Source organism: Manis javanica, chromosome 4 (genome assembly GCF_040802235.1).
Source record: "Manis javanica isolate MJ-LG chromosome 4, MJ_LKY, whole genome shotgun sequence".
NCBI classification, from domain to species: domain Eukaryota; kingdom Metazoa; phylum Chordata; class Mammalia; order Pholidota; family Manidae; genus Manis; species Manis javanica.
This window is the reverse complement of record NC_133159.1, coordinates 180,832,265-180,850,949: the sequence shown is the minus strand read 5'-3', so window position 1 is coordinate 180,850,949 and position 18,685 is coordinate 180,832,265. Positions and strand designations below refer to the sequence as shown.

At 56.7% G+C, this 18,685-nt stretch overlaps 1 protein-coding gene across 3 annotated transcripts; it reads right to left on the bottom strand.

Moving 5' to 3' along the window:
* Positions 1-5,888: 5,888 nt before the first annotated feature.
* ENPP7 (ectonucleotide pyrophosphatase/phosphodiesterase 7) lies at positions 5,889-14,108 on the bottom strand. 3 transcript variants are annotated; one of them, XR_005055455.2, is made up of 7 exons: positions 13,741-14,108; positions 12,411-12,556; positions 11,077-11,703; positions 9,861-10,206; positions 9,380-9,481; positions 7,415-7,453; positions 5,889-7,091 (listed from the first exon to the last, which is right to left on the bottom strand). XR_005055455.2 is itself a non-coding variant. In XM_036996841.2 (6 exons), exons 1-5 carry the CDS (start codon positions 13,991-13,993, stop codon positions 9,399-9,401), a joined length of 1,455 nt encoding a protein of 484 aa, XP_036852736.1. In that variant the 5' UTR covers positions 13,994-14,108; the 3' UTR covers positions 5,889-7,091; positions 9,380-9,398. The 3 variants fall into 3 exon arrangements, 2 of the variants coding, with proteins under 2 accessions (XP_036852736.1, XP_073092140.1); XM_036996841.2 differs by lacking the exon at positions 7,415-7,453; XM_073236039.1 differs by having other exon boundaries at positions 5,889-7,453; positions 13,741-14,107.
* Positions 14,109-18,685: the final 4,577 nt, after the last annotated feature.

The window sequence follows — 18,685 nt, the reverse complement described above, 5'->3', positions numbered from 1 at the left end:
GACACCCTGCAGGTGGGACCCCAAGAAACTGTGAAAAGTCCTGGTGCTTCCTAGAGTGTCCCGTCCACCTTCTTGAGCCTCCTTGTGGAGGAGTGGGGCTCCACCACTCTGGTGGTGTTGGATGGACCTTGTCAGGGCGGGGACTTGCCCAGGCTGCTCCTTCTGGGCCCCTCACCCTCTCCCTCCCTTTGCAGCCCCACCACCAGCATTCATTAGCCAACCAGAGGCCTGGGCAGCTCTCCGAGGAGCCCGCTGAGTGATCTGGGTCTTGCCCTTGAGTCCTCATGGCCTGAAACATGGCCACCAGGCAGGCAGCCTCCCTGCACCCCCCTTTTTTTGGTGGGTGTCAGAATCTGTTTTAAAAAAAACTGTGCTAAACTACGCATAGTATAAAATTTACTATTTTAACTCACTGAAGTGTATAATTCGGTTGCATTTAGTACATTCACAGAGATAGTGCAACCTTCAACATTATCTAGTTACTGAATATTCTCATCCCAGAAGGAAACCCACATCATTAGCCAGTCACTCCCCACCCCACGTTCCCCCAAGCTCCTGACAACCTTAAATACTTTCTGTCTCTAAGGACTTGCGTATTCTGGCTCTTTCATGTAAATGGAATTATATAATATATGGCCTTTTGTATCAGGCTTCTGTCACTTAGCATATTTTCAAGGTTCATGCATGTCGTAGTGTGTGTTATGACTTCATTCACTTTTATGGCTGAATAATATTCCACCACGTGGATGCACCACATTTCATTTATCCATTCTTCTGTTGATGGACACTTGGGCTGTTTCCAGCTTTTAGCTATTGTCAAGCATGCTATGATGAACGTTGGTGTGCAGTTTTTTGTTTGAACACCTGAATTCTTCTGCATATACTACCCAGGAGTGGAATTGCTGGGTCATGTGATAATTCCATATTTAACTTTTTGAGGAGCCACCACCCACACTGGTTTCTACAGCAGCTGCCCCATTTTACATTCCCATTGTCCACATCCTCCCAACACTTGTCATTTTCCTTTTTTTTTATAGTAGTCATCCTCTGGGTATGAAGTGGCATCTCACTGTGGCTGGGTCTGCATTCCCCAAACGTCTAGTGACAGGGAGTTCTTCCTTGTGCCCATGGGCCTCGTGTGCAGCCTCCCTCACATTCTGCCAACACCTTATGCAACAGTGGACAACCCGACCCTCCTCTATGTCTCAGTTTCCTCCTCTGCACAAAACGAAGTGCAACTAGGTCCGTGGCCTCCTAGCTGCTTTGTCCACATAGCCTACAATAATTTGGAAGAATCATGCCCCTTTGGCAACTTTTTAGGTTGGTATCTACTATTTTTTCACCATTACATTTACAAAGTAGGATATGATTTCCAATTATACATCTTTGAAAAATAAAAGTTCCTCTCTCTGCAGAAGCAAAACCAGATGTTTTGTCTTGTTTCCAATGTCACTGAGCAATTCACATTATTAAACACAAACCAAGCCAGTAAACCACTTTGCACCTGACATAAACCAAAATCACGGAGTCCCCAAATAATAAAACCCTATTTCTTGTGAACCTATATTCAATAACATCCAGAATATTAGCCCTGACCTTTGCTATGTGTCCTGACCTTTAGGATTAGCATGGGATAGGCCCACCAGGGATGGATGAATGCAAATTTGATACCCGTGGTTCTCTTGTGATTTTTTTCTCCTTTGAATACTTAATAGTTTTTTGTATTTCACAAACCAGTCCTTCTGGTCCGCCTGCTCTGCACCTTTTACAAGAAAACACTTTCTTTTTCTAAATGCATCTGCCTTCCATTTTCCTTGGGTAATTCTTCTAAATACATCACATTAAATGTAAACAATGTAGCAATGTGACCTGACCATACCAAAGACATGGACAAAGTTTTCCCATTTCTTTCTTCCTTCGCATAGGAATTTCACTTCACTCACTGAATTTTATATTAATAAAAAACATTTCTATGTGTGAAGGTAATTCACTAATCACTCAAGCATAGGTCTGTGCAACAAAAACAATTTAATTTTAAGACATTTTATTTCTTGTCACTCTAAGACAATATTAAATTATTCTGGATGGAATGATTAATGCGATTAATCAGTTGATTAATTCAATATAAATATATTATATTGTAGTATATATTTCTTATATATGCTACATTTTCCTTGGACTGAATCTCTTAAGAGGACCACGGGGCTGTGTATTTTCAAACGGTTCAGGCGTATCACTGGATCCAAGAGGTGGTTCAGAATCAGCCGCATTCCTGTCTTTCATGTTAATGGTGTGGACGCTGAGCAAACTCTTTCTATAAATTCATCCGTGGCAATGGGGTAGATTTGCTAGAGCTGTGGCCCCCCAGTTTTTGAACTTCTTTGGCGACTTGGGCCAAAGGTCATATGGTGATTCGTGGCCAAAAACAAAGCAAAAAAAAAAAAGAAAAAGGACCTGGATAAACTCTCTTTCTTGCTCCTCGGCACCGCGGGTGTGTGCGTGGCCAGGGTCCTCCCGGCCCGCAGGGTCCCCGCCTCGCCCTCCTGCCGCGTGGGGTGAAGAGGGGGACCGTGGCAGGTGTGACCCGGCCTGCTAGGCCCTCCTGGGGGCATGTGGAGTGGGGGGCCTGGCGGCCGCAGCCCCCTGCCCAGTACCGTCGGCTCATGATGTGACCCCCGCAGGTCACCCTTCCCCCGGGGTGCAAAGGAACAAAGAGGAGGGGCTGCGCCTGCGGGTGTGGACGCCGGGGGCCTGTTCCCAGCGCGCGTCCGGGGCCTTTGGCTCCCGATTGGGCGTGGGGGGCGGGGGCGAGCGTGCCGTCAGAAGTCTCCGCGGGCTGTGGCTCACGTGAGCGGAAGTGGTGGGGGTGGGTCCTCGCGGCGTGGGCAGCTGCCCGGGGCGCGTGGGGTGTGTGCGGCACGTGTGCGGCGCGCGGGGCGGGGCGGGCCCGGCTCGGCTCCTGCTGGTCTCGGGCTCGGCCCGCTGCTCGCAGCCTGGGGTGCTGCGCCCGCGGAGCGGCAGCGACGGCAACAGTCCGTCGGGGCGCTCCCCCGGGAAGCCGCAGGATGAGCGGGGCTGCCCGGGACACAGCCCTGTGAATCACCGCCCCTTGACACGCGTCATGATGGGGCGCCCAGGCGCGGGTCGCTGCTGCTCGCCTGGGGGGCCCGGGGGCACCCTGGGGTCCTCTAGGCCAGGCGCTGGAGCCCACGATTCCTGAGGTCCGCTCGGCAGCGAGTGGGTGTGCAAGGCGCTCACTGCTGTCAGGTGCGCAGGCCGCCCCTCTGAACGAACTGTCCCTTCTGAGGCCGGCCTGGACCCGCCACAGGCCCAGCGGCCGGCTGTTACGCCCTGCAGGTGCTCCTGTGGGGCTCAGGACAAATGGAGTGACAGAGAAGGGCCGGGGGAGGAGAGGATCTGCGCCAGCAGCTGGGCTCTGGACGGAGCGGACTTGCGTCAGCGGGAAGGGGCAGGCCGGGCGCCAGGGAACTGGGTTTGCAGATGCGTGTGCTGGCCTCCCACCACGGTGGGGGACCACACCTCGGTTCTCACCCTGCTTAACACCGGGGGGTGTTGAAGGCTGGACCAGCTTTCATTCCATCATTCTTCACCTTTGTCACGTGTGGCAGCTCTCCTCATAGCGCCCTGGCGGACGGCGTCAGAACCACCTGGAACCACCCAGACATGCGAACTCTCAGGCCGTGCCAGACGCACTGACCCAGGTATGGTGCTCTGATTTGGCGAAGGGATTCCGAGGCACACTCACATTTGAGAACCAGTGATCTGGGGTGGCCCTTGTACTAAGAGGGGCTACTCAATCCCTCCCCCGCCGGGAACTAGAGCAAACCGGGTTTGGAAAGTTCTAGTTCTCTGCTCTCAACTACTAGTATTCACTTGGGGCTCCATCTAAAACTTGGGCAAGCATAAATACCCCTTGGCAATGCCCCCAAGACTGGGCTGAGGAGGAATGAGGCTATTTCGGAGGGGAGGACAGGAGGTTCTGAATTCCTCTGTACTTCAGAAGCCACCTGAGAAAGGCCTCAGGCGGTGCTGAGGAGTCCAGGAATGCTGCCTTCGGGTGCCAGTGTGCAGGGCTGGCTCTAAAAGGGCAGGGCCTCCTAACAAGGCGGGTTTCCACTGTCCCAGTCACACACCCTGCCCTGCGTGAACTGCCCAGTCAGTACTTGGAAGTTCCATCCATCAGCAGGAGATGCGGACGGGCCAAATTCAACAAAGGCTGTGACCCAGACAGTTGTGTGTGTGTCCCCGGTCATCTGCATGTGCCTCCAGAGGGCAGTTTACGGCTTTGTTTCAGCTGGGTTTTTTCTGACTCACTTTTAGCTGGTCTGATAGTAAAATGAACTTTGTACAGTGAATTGCAGCATTAGTTTTCAGTGGTTGGAAACTCCGGTGACCAGCCAGGAGGGGTGCAGGGCACATTTGAAATACAGTGTATTTCTGCAGGTTTGGGCGCTGGCCATGGGGAGGCCAAGCGCTGCCCCTGGAAACTTCCTGCTCTGGCCACATGGTGGGAAGGGGCAGGGGGCAGGCAGGAGCATAAATGATTATTTATGCATTTCGTCATGTCCACCAACCCCCTTCCACTATTATTTAGTCAATGTTTTTCTCTAAATCAACTCATCCTTAAGTTAATTTTAAAAGAAAAAATGTAAAATAGCAGACACATATGGGCAACCAGTAGAACTCACCCCAAAGTGAAGATCATCAAATAAGACTGTAAATAAAACAGTGTTGTGACCGTCTACCCTGATACACCCGCCAGAGCTCCGAGTCTAGGTCCAAGCTACAGAACGGATGTGTTTTAAGACTTAGTGACACCGACCCAAAACTTTCTACTAGAGAAACAAGAAGGCTTGGAGGTGAATTGGAAACGGCGGAGGTGGGCTTCTCGGTGATACCGTCTGTTCCCAACGCCTAAGATGTAGCACGTGGGCCTTCCGTGGTTCTAAGCAGTTTCTAATTCCTTAGTCACTAGGACCACACTATGAGACAGGTTCTCCTCTCCATCCCGAGACCCAGAGGTTACCCTGGGCCCCAGAGCCCTGAGTTAGTGCTGGATGGGGGAGCTGGGGTTGCACTGGCTGAGCCCATTGGGTGCCCCCCACCCCCCATCCCACTCCCCAGCTGCACAAATGGGAACCATAGCCCACACCGTGAAGCCCGCCTCTGCTGCCATGCTCCCAGTGCAGGAGGCTCCTTCAGTGACCCCTGCGGCTTTTTTGGGGGTATTCTTGTGATGCCAGACATCTGGAGCAGCCGAATGCTTAACAGGGGACAGCCCAGGTCATCTTCCTCTCCTTTCTCTTTTCTGTTTGAAAAAACCAGTCAAGTGATTCCCAGAGCACCTGTTGGCTCATGCCCTGGAAAGCGGATTAGGCTGAGCTGACCCGGTAGTCGTGGACTCCCAGTCGTGGACCCCCTGGGGGTCATGGGGTTGTGGTGGCTATGCTCTGCTGGCACCTGGGAGTGCTCACCACTCCTAGGATGTGTTTGAGTACCCCACCTGGTCCTCTCCAGCCAGGTGGGGCGGACTTGGGGGCACCAAGGCTGGATTTGGGCCTGTCCACGGTCCAAAGCTCTAGTGAGCAAGCAGGCTGGCCTGGTACCCCGCGTATGGCCACAGGCAAGTAGAGGTGGGGCCGTCCTAGGAAATGCACTGGATATGGGGCCCAGGGAGCCATAGGGCCTTTTAGGTTGTGGTAGGACACTGGCCACGGCCGGCAGGTTGGGATGGATCCTGGAGATGCAGGTGGCTCTCAAACTGCAGGTGGAGGTAAGGGGCTGTCTTGTCGGTGGGTTTCAGCCCTGGGCGAGTTCATTACAGATTCAGTGTGACCAAAGAAATGACAGTGGAACGTTCTCGGGGTGAGAGGGTTATATCCAACTTTATTTCCAGGTGGCAGGTCAGTCACTAAAATCTCATCCACTCAGAGCGAGTCTACGTGCAGCAAGCCGGTCTCTGCCTCTGGGCCTCTCTGCCTGCACAGCCGTCCTCTGGGCCCCTGTCCTCGGCGCTGCCACCATTCCAGCCTCTGCTCTCCTGCAGCCTTGCAGCCCTGCCACTGTGTCGCCCAGAGCACTGGGCAGGGCTCTCTATATAGAGTCAGTAACAATGCATTGCCCACACGTGTAGTGAGCTAGCCAGCCAGGACCAGGTGGGAATCCTGGTCACAGGAACCTTCATTTTATCCACAGGAGCCCAGGGAGGGGAGGGGGGAGTCACAGGTGAGGAATAGGTGGTCCTGACCCATCCTTCCAAGGACTGGTCTCCCATTGTTACAGCTGGATTTGTTTTCAGTTTGACGAGTCAGCACCTCCCCCTGCAAGAGTTTGACCCTCTCTGGCCACCTGCCTCAGTGCAGTGTCCAGGCCAATCTCAGGGGGTGGGCATCTCCTGATCATCCCCTTTTCAATGGAGGAAACGGGCTGGGGGAGGTTAATTGCCCACAGCTTGGTCACAGGTGGGGACAGACCAGAGCTGGAGTTGTGTTCTTACAAAGTGGTTTGGAGGGTGGTGTCCTTGGGGCGGTTCTGTGTGTCCAGGGGGCCGGGGGTGGACAGCAGCCCTACTGCTCCTGGTGGCCCCAGTCCCCGCGAGCCAGTCCATGCTCACCCTTTCCTCTGTTCTCCAGGGGGGTGTTTATGTCTGTACACACCACACATATCATACACACCACACCACACCTTCCCCACCACACCACACCTTCCCCCACACCTCACCCCCCACATACACACATACACCACACATCACACACGCCCCCCCTCCCCGACATCACACACACAACCTGCAGTGTTCCCACTGTTTCCTATTACAAAAAGCCTTGCTGCCGCCCTTTGCCCCTCTCCTGGGGGCACCCAGGACCTATCACCCAGCAAGAAGGAAGGGCTGGGTTGTCCCCCGTCCTTAGAACCAGGAGTTTATTGGTCACTGGTGGTAAGGGCTGAGGCTGTGCAACAGCAGCCGGCTCTGCCGAAGAGACCGCTGGGACCCTTCAGGACTGGGCTTGTCCTCCACTTCCATGGCCTTTCTGCCATTGCCGGGGAGCCTTGCAGGGACTGTAGGCCAGGGGCTGCAGGGGCAGAGCGCAAGCTGGAGGCTGGGCTCCGGAGCTCAGTGTCCAGCATCTGCCTGGGTGGGGCTTCCATGCGCCCCCCCCCCACTGTAGCCGTTCCACAGAGGGAGCGTGGGAGAGGAGGGGGAGGGGGCACGGCAGCCCTTAGGGTATGGGGGCTGTGAACCTGTCAGCAGGCCTCTATTGCCAGTATTGCAACGACTAAGCATGGGCTGGGGCTGCGGGGACGTGGCAGGCAGTGTGGGGCCAGTGGTGACAATGGGGGGACAAGGCCCATCCATGTCCGGTGGAGCACTGCAGTGAGATGGTGGGTCCCAGACCTTGTGGGTGGCTTCCGGAGGCTTCCTGCAATGGTGGGCCTGAAAGAACAAGTGTGTGCTGGACTGGGAAGACAGGCAGGGGCAGGGGGGGTGGGTCTGGTGGAGGAGAGGGGAAGGAGGGAAGGGGGTGCAAATCGTCTGGGCAGGTGGGGATGCACAGGACAGAGGCACTTGGGTCAGGCCGGGACTGGGAAGGGCCCTGTGAGAATTCCTGACCCTCAGCTGGACCCGGGAGGGCCCGGTGGGGGCAAGGGGGTTGGGAATGGCCGTGGGGGCTCTAGCCCCTACCCCAGGGCTGCTGGCGGTGGGGTGGGGAGAGGGGCACTTTCCTAGGCCTGGCTGGGGGTCCTGCTTTACAGGGAGCCCCGGCCACGCACACTGCAGACCCAGAAGCAGGGGGAGCCTGAGGACGCCTCAGTTTTCCCCGATGCTCCGCCTGCTCCTGAAGGGGTCAGGAGGGCTCTGCTAGGTCGCAGTGAGGAGGGGCCTGCGTCATCACAGCTCAGCCTTGAGAAATCTGATTCTTCAGGTCTTTTCCCAACCTTGAGTTTCCTGACCTCATGCCGGGAACCTGAAATCTTCCACAGCAGGAGCATTTATACCACAGAAACGGGCGAGGCTATGCATTGCGGCATTTTGGTCTGGAGGACCTGTTTGCTGGCGCACCCCTGTAGCTGCCCCTTTGGGGGACCCTGAGAATGTGCGCAGAGACTCGCGTGGCCCCCTGTCTGGACTGCAGCCTCCTTCCTTGCCTGTGAGCCTGAATGACACTGGCTGAGCCCACTGTTCGGTGTCAGGGAAAACGAGAGTTTGTGGGTGTGCTCTGCAGGGTGCAGGGCTGGAGACGTCTACCACGCCCTGCCTAGTGCTGGAAGGCCCACGTCCAGGGCCCAGTCTTCCAGGCAGAGGCTCCGATGCAGCGGAAATCCTCCAGGCAAGGTAGTTAAGACGGGTGTTTAGGCAGGGCCCTGTTACTTGTGGCACCCTTGGACTAGCTGGCGAGCTTCCCAGGCTCCAGCGTCTCAAGTGCCTAAGGGGTGTTGGCCAAAACGGTCCGTCAGGCCCCGTCCCACCCTGTCATCTGGCAGCGAGTGCCTCTGGCCCCACAGCACACATTTCTGCACCCGCCACCTCGCTGGCCGTCCTCCTCGGTGAGCGGTGTGGTGACCCCTCTCTCCTCAATCTCCTCTGTGCCCCGCTCCTCACATCTCAGTGGGCGGCTCTGTCCCCAACAGGCAGGTCAGGCCCGAGCCTCAGACCCACTCCTCTCTCTCTGTTCCTCTCGCCCTGGTCTATCCACAAACCGTGGAAGCCAGTTCCCTTAAAGGTAGCTTAAATCTGTCTGTTTTGCACCGCCTCTGCTCTGCCACCGAGGTGCCCTGCCTGGCCCGCTGGAGACTTTCTAGCTGACTGTACCAGCCCCCCTGTTCCTGAGCATAGATTTGTCCTCTGTGTTTTCTGCCCTTCCTGGCCCCTAAATCACCAGCTCTGGGGGGCAAGGCCCAGGCTATATCTCATTCACTGTGTATCCCCAGAGTCCAGGCTAGAGCAGGACTTAGAATGAATGAGTGACTCGGTTCTGCTTTGGCCAGAGGTCCGTGGCTCCGCAGGACAGGGACAAGGAGCCCTCCGAGCTGGCTGCTCTGATTCCGGGAACCCGGCCCTGCAGCTCTGCCCCCCGACCCTGCTCCACGAGGGCTTCTGAGTTGTCCTTTGTCCCCAGTGGAGCCCAGAGACCTTGCAGGCAGGAGGGGAGGTGGCTGGGGAGGCTCTGGTCTCATCTGGGCTGTCTGCTTTGGAAAGACCCAGCCCAAGCCTAAAGCAGAGGGGCTGGCAGGGGGCTGCGGGGGCCTGAGGACCGACTCCTCCCTGTGAAGAGTGGGGCCCGGGTCTGCAGCAGGGCTTCGGGCTGGAGGTGCGGGGAGCGTGGTCTCACCCAATCCCCTGCCACCTGGGGCCTCTGACCTTGAGCGCTTGTGTATTATTATGCGACCTTGCCCAGAAGAATCATGGCCACCAGCAGTCCGGTCACCAGGGTGGGCCAGCCGCTTGGCAGGAGGGCAGACCCTAAGGAAATATGGGTGATCCAGTGAGTGAGAGCATGGGAGCATGTCGCTCACCCCAGCCTCTCGGTGGGCGAGGTGCCCCCTCGAGCCCCCCGACTTTGTCTCCTGCCATCCCCCCAGCTGTGCTGCCTCCCTGCTCTCCTCCGGCACAGCCCCCGCTCAGCAGGGCCCGCCTTCCTGGGCCAGGCCCACTGGGGTCTGCCACCTTGTCAGCTTCCAGGTGACTTCTGCTCCTGGGATGGGTCAGGGTGGGGTGAGGGCGTGTGGCGGAGGCTGGTGGAAGACTAGGAAGGAGCCCCTTGCACAGCCCTGGGGAGGGTGGGGTGCATGGACTCCCCGGGGAGGCCTGTCCCACCTGCAGCTGCCTGGTGGCACCTCACCTGAGCCATCCGTGGTCCTAGGGAGCCTGTGGCTGGTGTGCTGGAGCGTGGGCAGTGGGGTGCCGAGGGACCCCTGGCTGGTGTGCTGCAGCGTGGGCAGTGGGGTGCTGAGGGGCCCCTGGCTGGTGTCCTGGAGCGTGGGCAGCAGGGTGCTGAGGAGCCCGTCATTGGCCTCGGGCACGATACCCAGCAGCCTGCACATGAGCTCATACACGTGGACGCTCTCGAAGGGCTCCACCTCCAGGCCCCTCTTGAAGCTGGGGCCCACGGCCCGGAAGATGGTCTTCATGTCCATGACCTCATTGTCAAAGCCATGCTCACCATTGTTGAACTGCACATTTACTCTCTGCAGTTCAGAGGGAGGGAGGGTCCTGAGTCCCTGTGGGGATTTCCTAGCCCACCTGCCCTCTCTGTTAGCGCCAGGCAGAGATCCTCTCTTGGCAGAGGACCCCTGGAGAGAGTTCAGATATGGGTACGGGAGGGATTCTGGGCCTCAGATTCTCTGAATTCTGAGCCCCAGAAGGTCAGGGGCCCAAAGAGTCTCAGTGAGGACCTGGTGACATACACAAGTATCTGGAGGCCCCCAAGTAAGTGCGTGGAACGGTTGGCCCCCAGCTGTGCTGTGAGCCCCTCCGTGTCCTGCGCAGCCCCTCACGTCCCCCTCCTCTCCTGGATGCCTTCCCCACACGGTGCACCAGGCTTCCCCTCCAGCCCCCCTTGGGTCTCTGTTCACAGAGGCCACACTCGTCACCCTCACCTCCTCCACGTCACTCTAATGGCTGACCTTCCCACACTTTACCCTACGCACACGTGCACACATATGAAGGCATATGTACATGCATGCGTGTATGCACAGGCATGTGCACACACATAAACACATGTAAAAGCATGCACAAATCTTGTACACACCCATACATGTACTCTCATGTACGTGCACACTGCTATGGCATAGTGATGGGTGTGTCCCTTTGATGGCCAATGCTCCTCCTCAAATCGGGGACTGGTTAGAAATAGGGTGTGCTATGTGCAGAAAGGGTACAAGCCAGCAGCCAGGGCAGGAGGCTAGCTGAGCATGGGCAGTGGGGTGCCGAGGGGCCCCTGGCTGGTGTGCTGCAGCGTGGGCAGTGGGGTGCCGAGGGGCCCTTGGCTGGTGTCCTGGAGCGTGGGCAGCAGGGTGCTGAGGAGCCCCTTGCACAGCCCTGGGGAGGCAACTCACCCCGTGGATGACGTAGCCGGCATCACTGTACATGAGCAGGGGGGTGATCCTGGGATTATTGGCGTAGTGGAGGGACTTGGGGAAGGTCTCCTTCCTGTAGACGTGGAGTTTGGGGTGGGCGTCCTTGAGGGCCTCGTATACCTTCTCTAGCATCCCTTCTTTGGGAAGCAGCATCCCATTTGGTCCATAGTCCAGGAGCTCAAACTCAATGTCCTTGAAGGTGAAGTTGGGGAATCTGTGGAATTCCACCAAGTCACTGGCGTTCTTGCGGACGGTGGTCATGCCGTGGTCGGACGTGATGATCAGGTTGAGGCTGCTGTCCAGGCCGCTCTGCCTGATGCGGTCCCGGAGGTAGCCCACAGTCCTGTCCACCTGCATCACCATCTCCTTCCTCTCCTGAGACTCTGGGCCGTACTTGTGGCCCGTGGAGTCTGGCTCCCCAAAGTAGAGCGTGACCAGGTCCAGCTTCTCCTCTGTGAACCAGCGCATCACCGTGTCGATGTTGGCCCTCCACTCCTTCTCGTTCTTGTAGTTGTGCAGGATGCCTTCCTTCCGGCTCAGCGTCACGGCCACGCCTTGGTAGGTGACATTGCCGCCGGGGTAGAAGAAGGAGCCCGTCTTTAAGCCCTGCCAGGGAACACAGCACTCAAGTCCCAGGAGTCTGGGGCCTGCTCCTGCTTGTCCCATGCCCGCTGATGCATTTGCCCCCCACGCCCCTGCCTCTCTGCCCACTCACCCGTGCAAACCCTGAGCTGCAGCCACAAGCCACTTTATTTTCTGGAATCTTTCTTAGCCTTTATCTTATGGTCCTGGGGCTGATAAGTATTTTGTAGAGGAGAGAGCAGGTACCCAGAGGACTGAGCATGAATGAGGTAATGGGTATAAAAGTGCCCCCAGATATGCAGTGTCCTCTCTGTTGCTCTGGCCCTAGGTCCCTGCCCCGGGCTGACTGTCTGGAGCCTGCAGCCTGGCCTCTCCCCCTGTACTCTCAGCCAGGCCTGTGTCTGTCAGCCCCTTTGCCCATCTCGTCTTCTGCCCTTCCAGCCTTCAGCCTGGGCATCCATCTGCCCTTCTGTAAATCGACTGCTGCTTTACTTCCAGATCCATCTGTCCACTTGGGCCCCAGCTGCCCGCCAGCTCCCCAGGCCATTCTGTTTAGACAGTGCCACGAGATGCCAAGTTCTCAGCTCTGGCTTCCTGCAAGTGAGCCTGGTGTCTGGGTGGCTCCTGGAGCGAGGGGTGGAGTGGGTGCCCTGCTTTTGAGGTGGGTGTAGGCTCACCCCAAAAGCCTGCACCTCCTCCACCCTCTCCCATGTGGCCGGGGGAGGCACTACCTGCCGCTGGGCCGTGATCCAGATGGGCACGCTGCCGTTGTCCCACCACCTCTCGATGCCCAGCGTGGCGTGGTAGGGCAGCTTCACCTTTGTGGTGGTGTTGTAGAACATGTTGTGAACCACTCCGTGGTTCTCAATGTATTTGCCTGTGGGGAGGGGGCAGCAGAGGGGAGGTGGGAGCCCAGGTTCAGCTCATGGGCACCTGTCCCCCAGCCCAGCAGTTCTGCTCCCTTTTCCGGGCTTGTCCTGCAGCTGAACGTGTGCATGAGTGCAAGTGTGCACATTCGAGGACAACATGTGCAGCCTGCTTGGTTTGAGCAAAAGATTGGTAGTGACCTAGATGGCTATTGGGAAGGAACTAATTAATACCTTAGGGTGCAGCCATAAGATAGAATTCTAGGCAGGAATTTAGGTGAACCAAGTAGAGCTTGAGATAATTTATTAACTTTAATTTTTGCATGGGAAGCACCTGCACATGAGGTCAGAAGGTACAAGAGATGATGGGGGGATGATCTCTTCCCCTCATAGGACCCCAGTATGTTAAGTAGAAAGGAGCTGTGCAGACGACAGGACTGTGTGCATGGATCAGGGCCTGTGGCAGTGGGAATGCTGGTGCGGGGCCAAGCCATCTGTCCTGAATAGCTTCCACCCCCAGTTGTGCCCATGCGGAGCCTCAGTTTGTTAAGTTTTGCAGATGTACTTAGGTTAAGAAGAGGGCCCTCGGGATTAGGGGGGCCCTGAGGCCACCGACACGTGTCCTCACGAGAAGGAGACAGACACAACAGCAAGAGAGCCGTGTGACTAAGGGGCTGAGACGTGAGTGATGCGGCCACAGGCCCAGGAACACCTGGGACCACTAGAGGCTGGGAGAGGTGGGAAGGGTCCCTGGAGGGAATGTGGCCCCACGGACCTGGATTTCAGACTCCCAGCTGAAGCACAGTGATGGTGGGTTTGAGGGTGGCAGCGGAGTGAGCAGCAGAAAGAGCAAGAGCCTCAGGCTCATTTTTCCTGCCTTTCCAGAACCTGGCCATGCTCACCTCCTCCAGAAGCCTTCCTGGGTTGCCACCCTGGTTGTGGTCACCACTTAAAATGAAACACCGAAGGGTGTTTCTCTTTGCTTCTTCTCAGTTGCCACTGACCTCAGGGGGGCTGAATCCCTTCGGCTATGCTGTGTCTCCCCAGTGAGAATGTCCTCGTCTTGGTCTCACCTTTGTCCCTAAATGGCACTCACGGGACAGGGCTGTGCACCCACTGGAGGCCCTTCTGTTGTTTCCCCTGGTTTCTCAGCCCCCACGTCCATCCCCAGTCCCACCTTGAGGCTGACACTCACCAGTGACCAGGGTGAAGTGGCAAGGGCTTGTCATGGTGGCGAAGGCTGGGGTCATATAGCGAGCTTTCACTCCATCCCGCGCCATGGCGTCCAGGTTGGGGGTTTGCACATCCTGGTCGTAGTTCCAGCGGAAGCCATCGAAGGACACCAGGAGCAGCTTGTTCTGGGAGCCCTGCCTGCCGACGGGTGCCCCTGCCCCTGGAGCCAGGAGGCTGGCCAGGGCCACGGTGAGAAGGACAGCCGAGTGCCCCATGACAGGCCCTCCAGCAGCACCAATGTCTGGCTGGTTCCTGCTGAGGAGCAGAGCAAAGTCCCAGGGTCACCTGCACATCTTATCCTGCACATCTCTGAGAACAAGGCTGTGCTCATACCTGTGTCTTCGGAAGAGGTGTCTGGTTGCCAGGTGTGTGCCAGCTCTGCCTGGCCCTCTCTGATCAGCCTTTATTGCCCGCAGAGCCCAGTGGGCTGGCGCTCTGCCCCACTTGGGCCCGTGTCCTCAAGGGGAGGATGGGCAGCAGTCCTGAAGGCTTGCAGAGCCAAGGGCCACTCCATTGGGAAGGCCCATGCCCCCACCGCACCTCTTCTAGCAACTTGGCCCCTGTACCCGGCTCACTCTGGCCCCGGAGCCCCAGGGGGCCCCCTTCAGCCTGTAACTTGGGGAGCCTTTGGGGTATGTGGGCCTGGGCTGGGGGTTGGGCTTCCCATAGTCTGGGAGCCCAGGCCAGACGCTCACCCCAAACTGGCCTTGTCTGTGGGAGCCCCAGCCTGGGTGAGTGCCTCTTCCCCTGCCCATGTGAAGTGGCCTCCTGGGATGGGGTGGGCAGAGGGCCAACTTGCTTACATCCGCCACTCCTGCCTTCCCAGCCCCACAGAACCTCAGAGGCACAGCGTCCTCTGTTCAGTTGTAAGGACCTTTGTTACAAGGGGGGCGGAGGAGGGGGCTCCCTTGTTATCCTGTGCTCACAGTGGGGGTGTGGGGAAGGGATGCCTCTGTGTCTCGCTGTGTTTCTGTCTGTCTCAGTACCTATGAAGCCAAGCCCCATTCTGAGTTCTGCGGACACAGCAGTGCCTGAGATAAACAATGTCCTTTCATTCTGGTTGGGGATGCACAAACTAAAATGAGTTAGGTCAAACAGTAAAACAGTGAGAATTGCCAAAAGAAATACAGCAGGGAGATGAGCTGGAGCAACTGGGGATGGCGGGGTGGGGCTGGGGCAGCATCCAAGAGGTGGACATCAGGGGCTTGGAGAGCGGGCGAGCCCCGAGGGAGTGACTGTGGAGTCCCAAGCCAGGGGAGCTGAGGCAGGGCCGGCCTGGGCCTGGAGGTGTGGTGCGCAGACCCCGGCGGTGGCCGTGGGGGTGAAGGACGCCGAGGGAGTTTGGAGGTTTGCTGGAAGGGTTTGCTGCGTGCCTGTACACTGAATTTCCACCGGAGATGGGGTGAGGGGAGGTCAGAGGGAGGCCCAGGGAGGACAGGGACTTGAGACTTTCTGTTGTGGCCACGTGGGAGGGAGTGGAGTCAGTGGAGGTGGGATGGGTGGTTCTCACTTCAGTTTCCTTCAGCTGCAAACCTGCCCACAGGCCCATCTCAGTGCTTTTCACCGCAGCCCACTCCCCTGCACACAGAAGCCATCGGAAGCCTCCTGAGGGTGGCCAGACCTTGGGGTGCAGATTCTTGGTTCCCCTAAACCTCCTGAAGCACACTCTGGGGGGAGACCATGCACAGCAGCCACCTTTCTGATTCTCATGTTCATGGACGTGGCGGGGTGGGCAGGCTGCCACAGGGGTTCCCAGCGCATTTTGGGAGGCAGCCCCTCCAAGAGAGAATGTGGGCCTTGTTGCACTGGGGGGATCCCCTTTTGGAAGGTAATGTAGGCTTATGGCACCATTGCAAGGCTGCCCCTCTGGGAGACAACGTGGGCCTCGTTGCATTTGGGGGCTTTAGGAAAGCCTTCCGGTAAAGGGCAGGCGCGCAGGTGGAGAGGTGCCGCGTTTCCAGGGCCAGTGAGGAAGCGGACGGGGTGGCGCGCCGAGGCTGGCAGGGCTCGGGAGTCAGATTCGGCGAGGGTCTCCCGGTGCCAGTGCTTCCGGAATGACGTTACCGCCGTGGTAGAGACTACATTTCCCAGCAGGCCCCGCAGCGAGGCCGGGCCATGTGATCCTACCTTAGCCAATGGGACGAAAGAAAGTGCCGCGTGACACCCCGCCCCCGCGCCGGGGTTACCCTGTCCTTTGGGTCCCCTTCCCCGAAGCCTGGCGCCGGGAGGCGCCTCTTTGGCGGACGTGGTGGTCCCCGGAGGGCGGTGTGGCCGGGAGGCCTGGTCCCTGGGGCGCCCTGGTAGGGAGAGGCGCACGCGCCCTCTTGCTGCCTCTCGGTGGTTTGGGTTTTCCGTCCCTCAGCAGGACCCGATCCGCGGCGTGACCGAGAGAGGCCGGGGAGGCGCGATGGGCGCAGGCCTGGGGCCTGTTGGGGCCGCAGGCGGGTGGGCGCGGGGGGAGAGGGGGCCTGATTCCGCCGGCTCTGTCTCCTGCTGCCCCATCGGGGTGTGGGCCTCGCGGCCTGCCCCGGCTCCCTGCCCCCCCCGGGTCTGGCCTGGAGATGGCAGGAAAGGGCTGCTTCCCGCCCTCCGAGGGCATCTCAGCCAGGCTTGGGGCAGATCCCGGCTCCCGTGTTTGGGCGCCTGTCTGACTGGCGCTCTGTCCAGGGAGGCCTTAGCCCGGTCCCCGCCCCCCATCTCCTAGAGCACTTCGACAAGGAGGGCAGTGGCCGGCTGTGGCTAAAGGTAACCGGGCTTCTGTGGGCCAAGCACTGGCTTTATCTGAGATCTCGTTGGAGCCCCCGGGTAACTCTTGAAGGCAGGAGGTAGTAATGTCCTCCCTTTACGGTGGGGGAGCCGAGGCAGAGAGAGATTTAAGGGCACCTGGGAGTTCAGGAGCAGAGGCTTGACCCCAGGCTTCAGATGGCCCCCTTTGAACCACTTCTGGGTGCCACTGGTTTACCGGTTTGTTGGGCTTTGGGGCAGTTACCTGTAAGAGAGTGCAGCTGTGAATATCTCGGTTCTCCCCAAATTTTTCTTTTACACTCATCGTTCTTTCCTTGGGGTACAGTACTTGGGGAGGGGTTGTCCAAAGGATATAAAGGCCGCTTGGTTCTTGCAGTCAGATTGCTGTCCAGAACGGCGGAAGCCACTGCCCCACTATTTTCACTGGGTTTTAGTTTTTATTCCTTTTGCCTAAATAGGGGTGTAATGATGTCTTAGCTGCCAGTGGGTCTGGGAGACTTTCCACATCAGGTTTGATCTCTGCTGCCCACCTGTAGATGGTTCTTTGGCTCTGACCACTGACCACACGGTTGAAGTGGTCACCAAATCTCAGGGCTTTCTCAGTTCTTCATGTATTTTGCAACATATATTTTTTGGAATATATCCTTCTGGAGTCTGTTTTTTGCAGACGTTTGCCATGTGCATTTGTCATGCATAATTTTCCTCACTCTCTTGCATCCTGGTCATTTTTCAGGAAACCGGTGGACTCCGAGCACCCTGCGGGCAGGGGCTGCTCCGGTGTTGTTTGTGGAAACCCCGGCGCCTGGCCCCAGGGCCAGTCCAGAGTAGGTGCTCGGCAAGTTTTTATTGGATGAATAAATTTAGAAAGAACATTTATGCAAATATCATACCTTCTGGCAAAACCTTTTTTGTTTGCAATGACTCCAATTATTATTTAATGTTTTTTTTAGCGTACAGCTTGATGAATTTTGACATGTGTATACACTCATGGGCAAAACATTAAAAAAAATAAACCCTTTGTTTACAACAGTCTTAGGTTTAAGGAAAAATTGCAAAGATGGTAGAAATCTCCTACCCACCCCTGTCCAGGTGGGTCCTCTGTTATCTATATTATGTGGGATATTTGCACTATCAATGAGCCAATATTGGTAAGCTGCGATTACTTCAAGTCCAGGTTCTATTTGGATTCCCTCAGTGCTTATTGCCCCATCTGCGATTGCACGTTATACGGAGTGATCATGTTTTCCTGCGTTCTTCTTGGGCATGACGGTCTCTGACTTTCCTTGTCTTTTGATGACATGACAGTTTTGAGGAGTGCTGGTCAGGCATTTTGTAGAGTGTCTCTCCATTGGGATTATCTGTTGTTTTACTCTTGATTAGATTGGGGTTTTGGGGAGTAAGGGCACAGAGATAAAGTATCATTCTCCTGCTTCATATCACAGTACCTGCTATCGACATGACTCATCGCTGTGGGTGATGACCCCGATCGCCTGGCCAACTAGTGTCTGCTAGGGTTTTCCACGGTGAAGTTACTCCTACACACCTTTTCTGCTCTTTGGAAGGAAGGTCGCTATGTGCTACCCACACTTAAGGGGTGGGGGTAATGTTCCACCTTCTTGGGGGCAGAGGAGCTACACACAGTATTTGGAAATCTGCACAGGAGATTTGTCTAGCTCATTTATTAATTGACTCAATCATTTTTATCAGTGTGGATTCATGGATATACCTTCCACTTGGGGTTACAATCCTCTATGGCTTTATTACTTTTGTTGTTCCAATTGTTGCACCTGTGGCCACTGGGGCTCTTTGAGGTGGCTTCTCTGTCCCTTTGACATGCCCCGTCTGGTTGCTTTGAGCACCTCCTTACTGTCTGGCACTACAGGTGGTCCAGGCTCATCTTGAGCACTTCCTATCACAGTCATGGAATCGGCATTTCTCCAAGGAGCCCTAGGTTCCTTTTGACAGAGAATGGTGTTAGAGACCAAGAGCTGGGTGCTGGGTGTGTTCGTCGCTACTGCGGTGTTGGTAAAACATTTCTGAAGTCGTCATCGCAGCTGTTCTTGAAGCCGAGGGCTCCCCAGCCAAGTCTGGTTGGACATACAGCTTCGAGAGGAAGCGCTGATGTGCCCTCTGGCTGCGGGGTTTGTGGGGAAACCAGGGTG

Coding starts and splice junctions, on each gene's coding strand:
- ENPP7 (XM_036996841.2), bottom strand. CDS start 13,993: ATGGGGCACTCGGCTGTCCTTCTCACCGTGGCCCTGGCCAGCCTCCTG. Junction 12,557..13,740: donor CCACTTCACCCTGGTCACTG/GTGAGTGTCAGC, acceptor CCCTCCCCACAG/GCAAATACATTGAGAACCAC. Junction 9,482..9,860: donor TAGGACCACGGATGGCTCAG/GTGAGGTGCCAC, acceptor ATATTTCCTTAG/GGTCTGCCCTCCTGCCAAGC.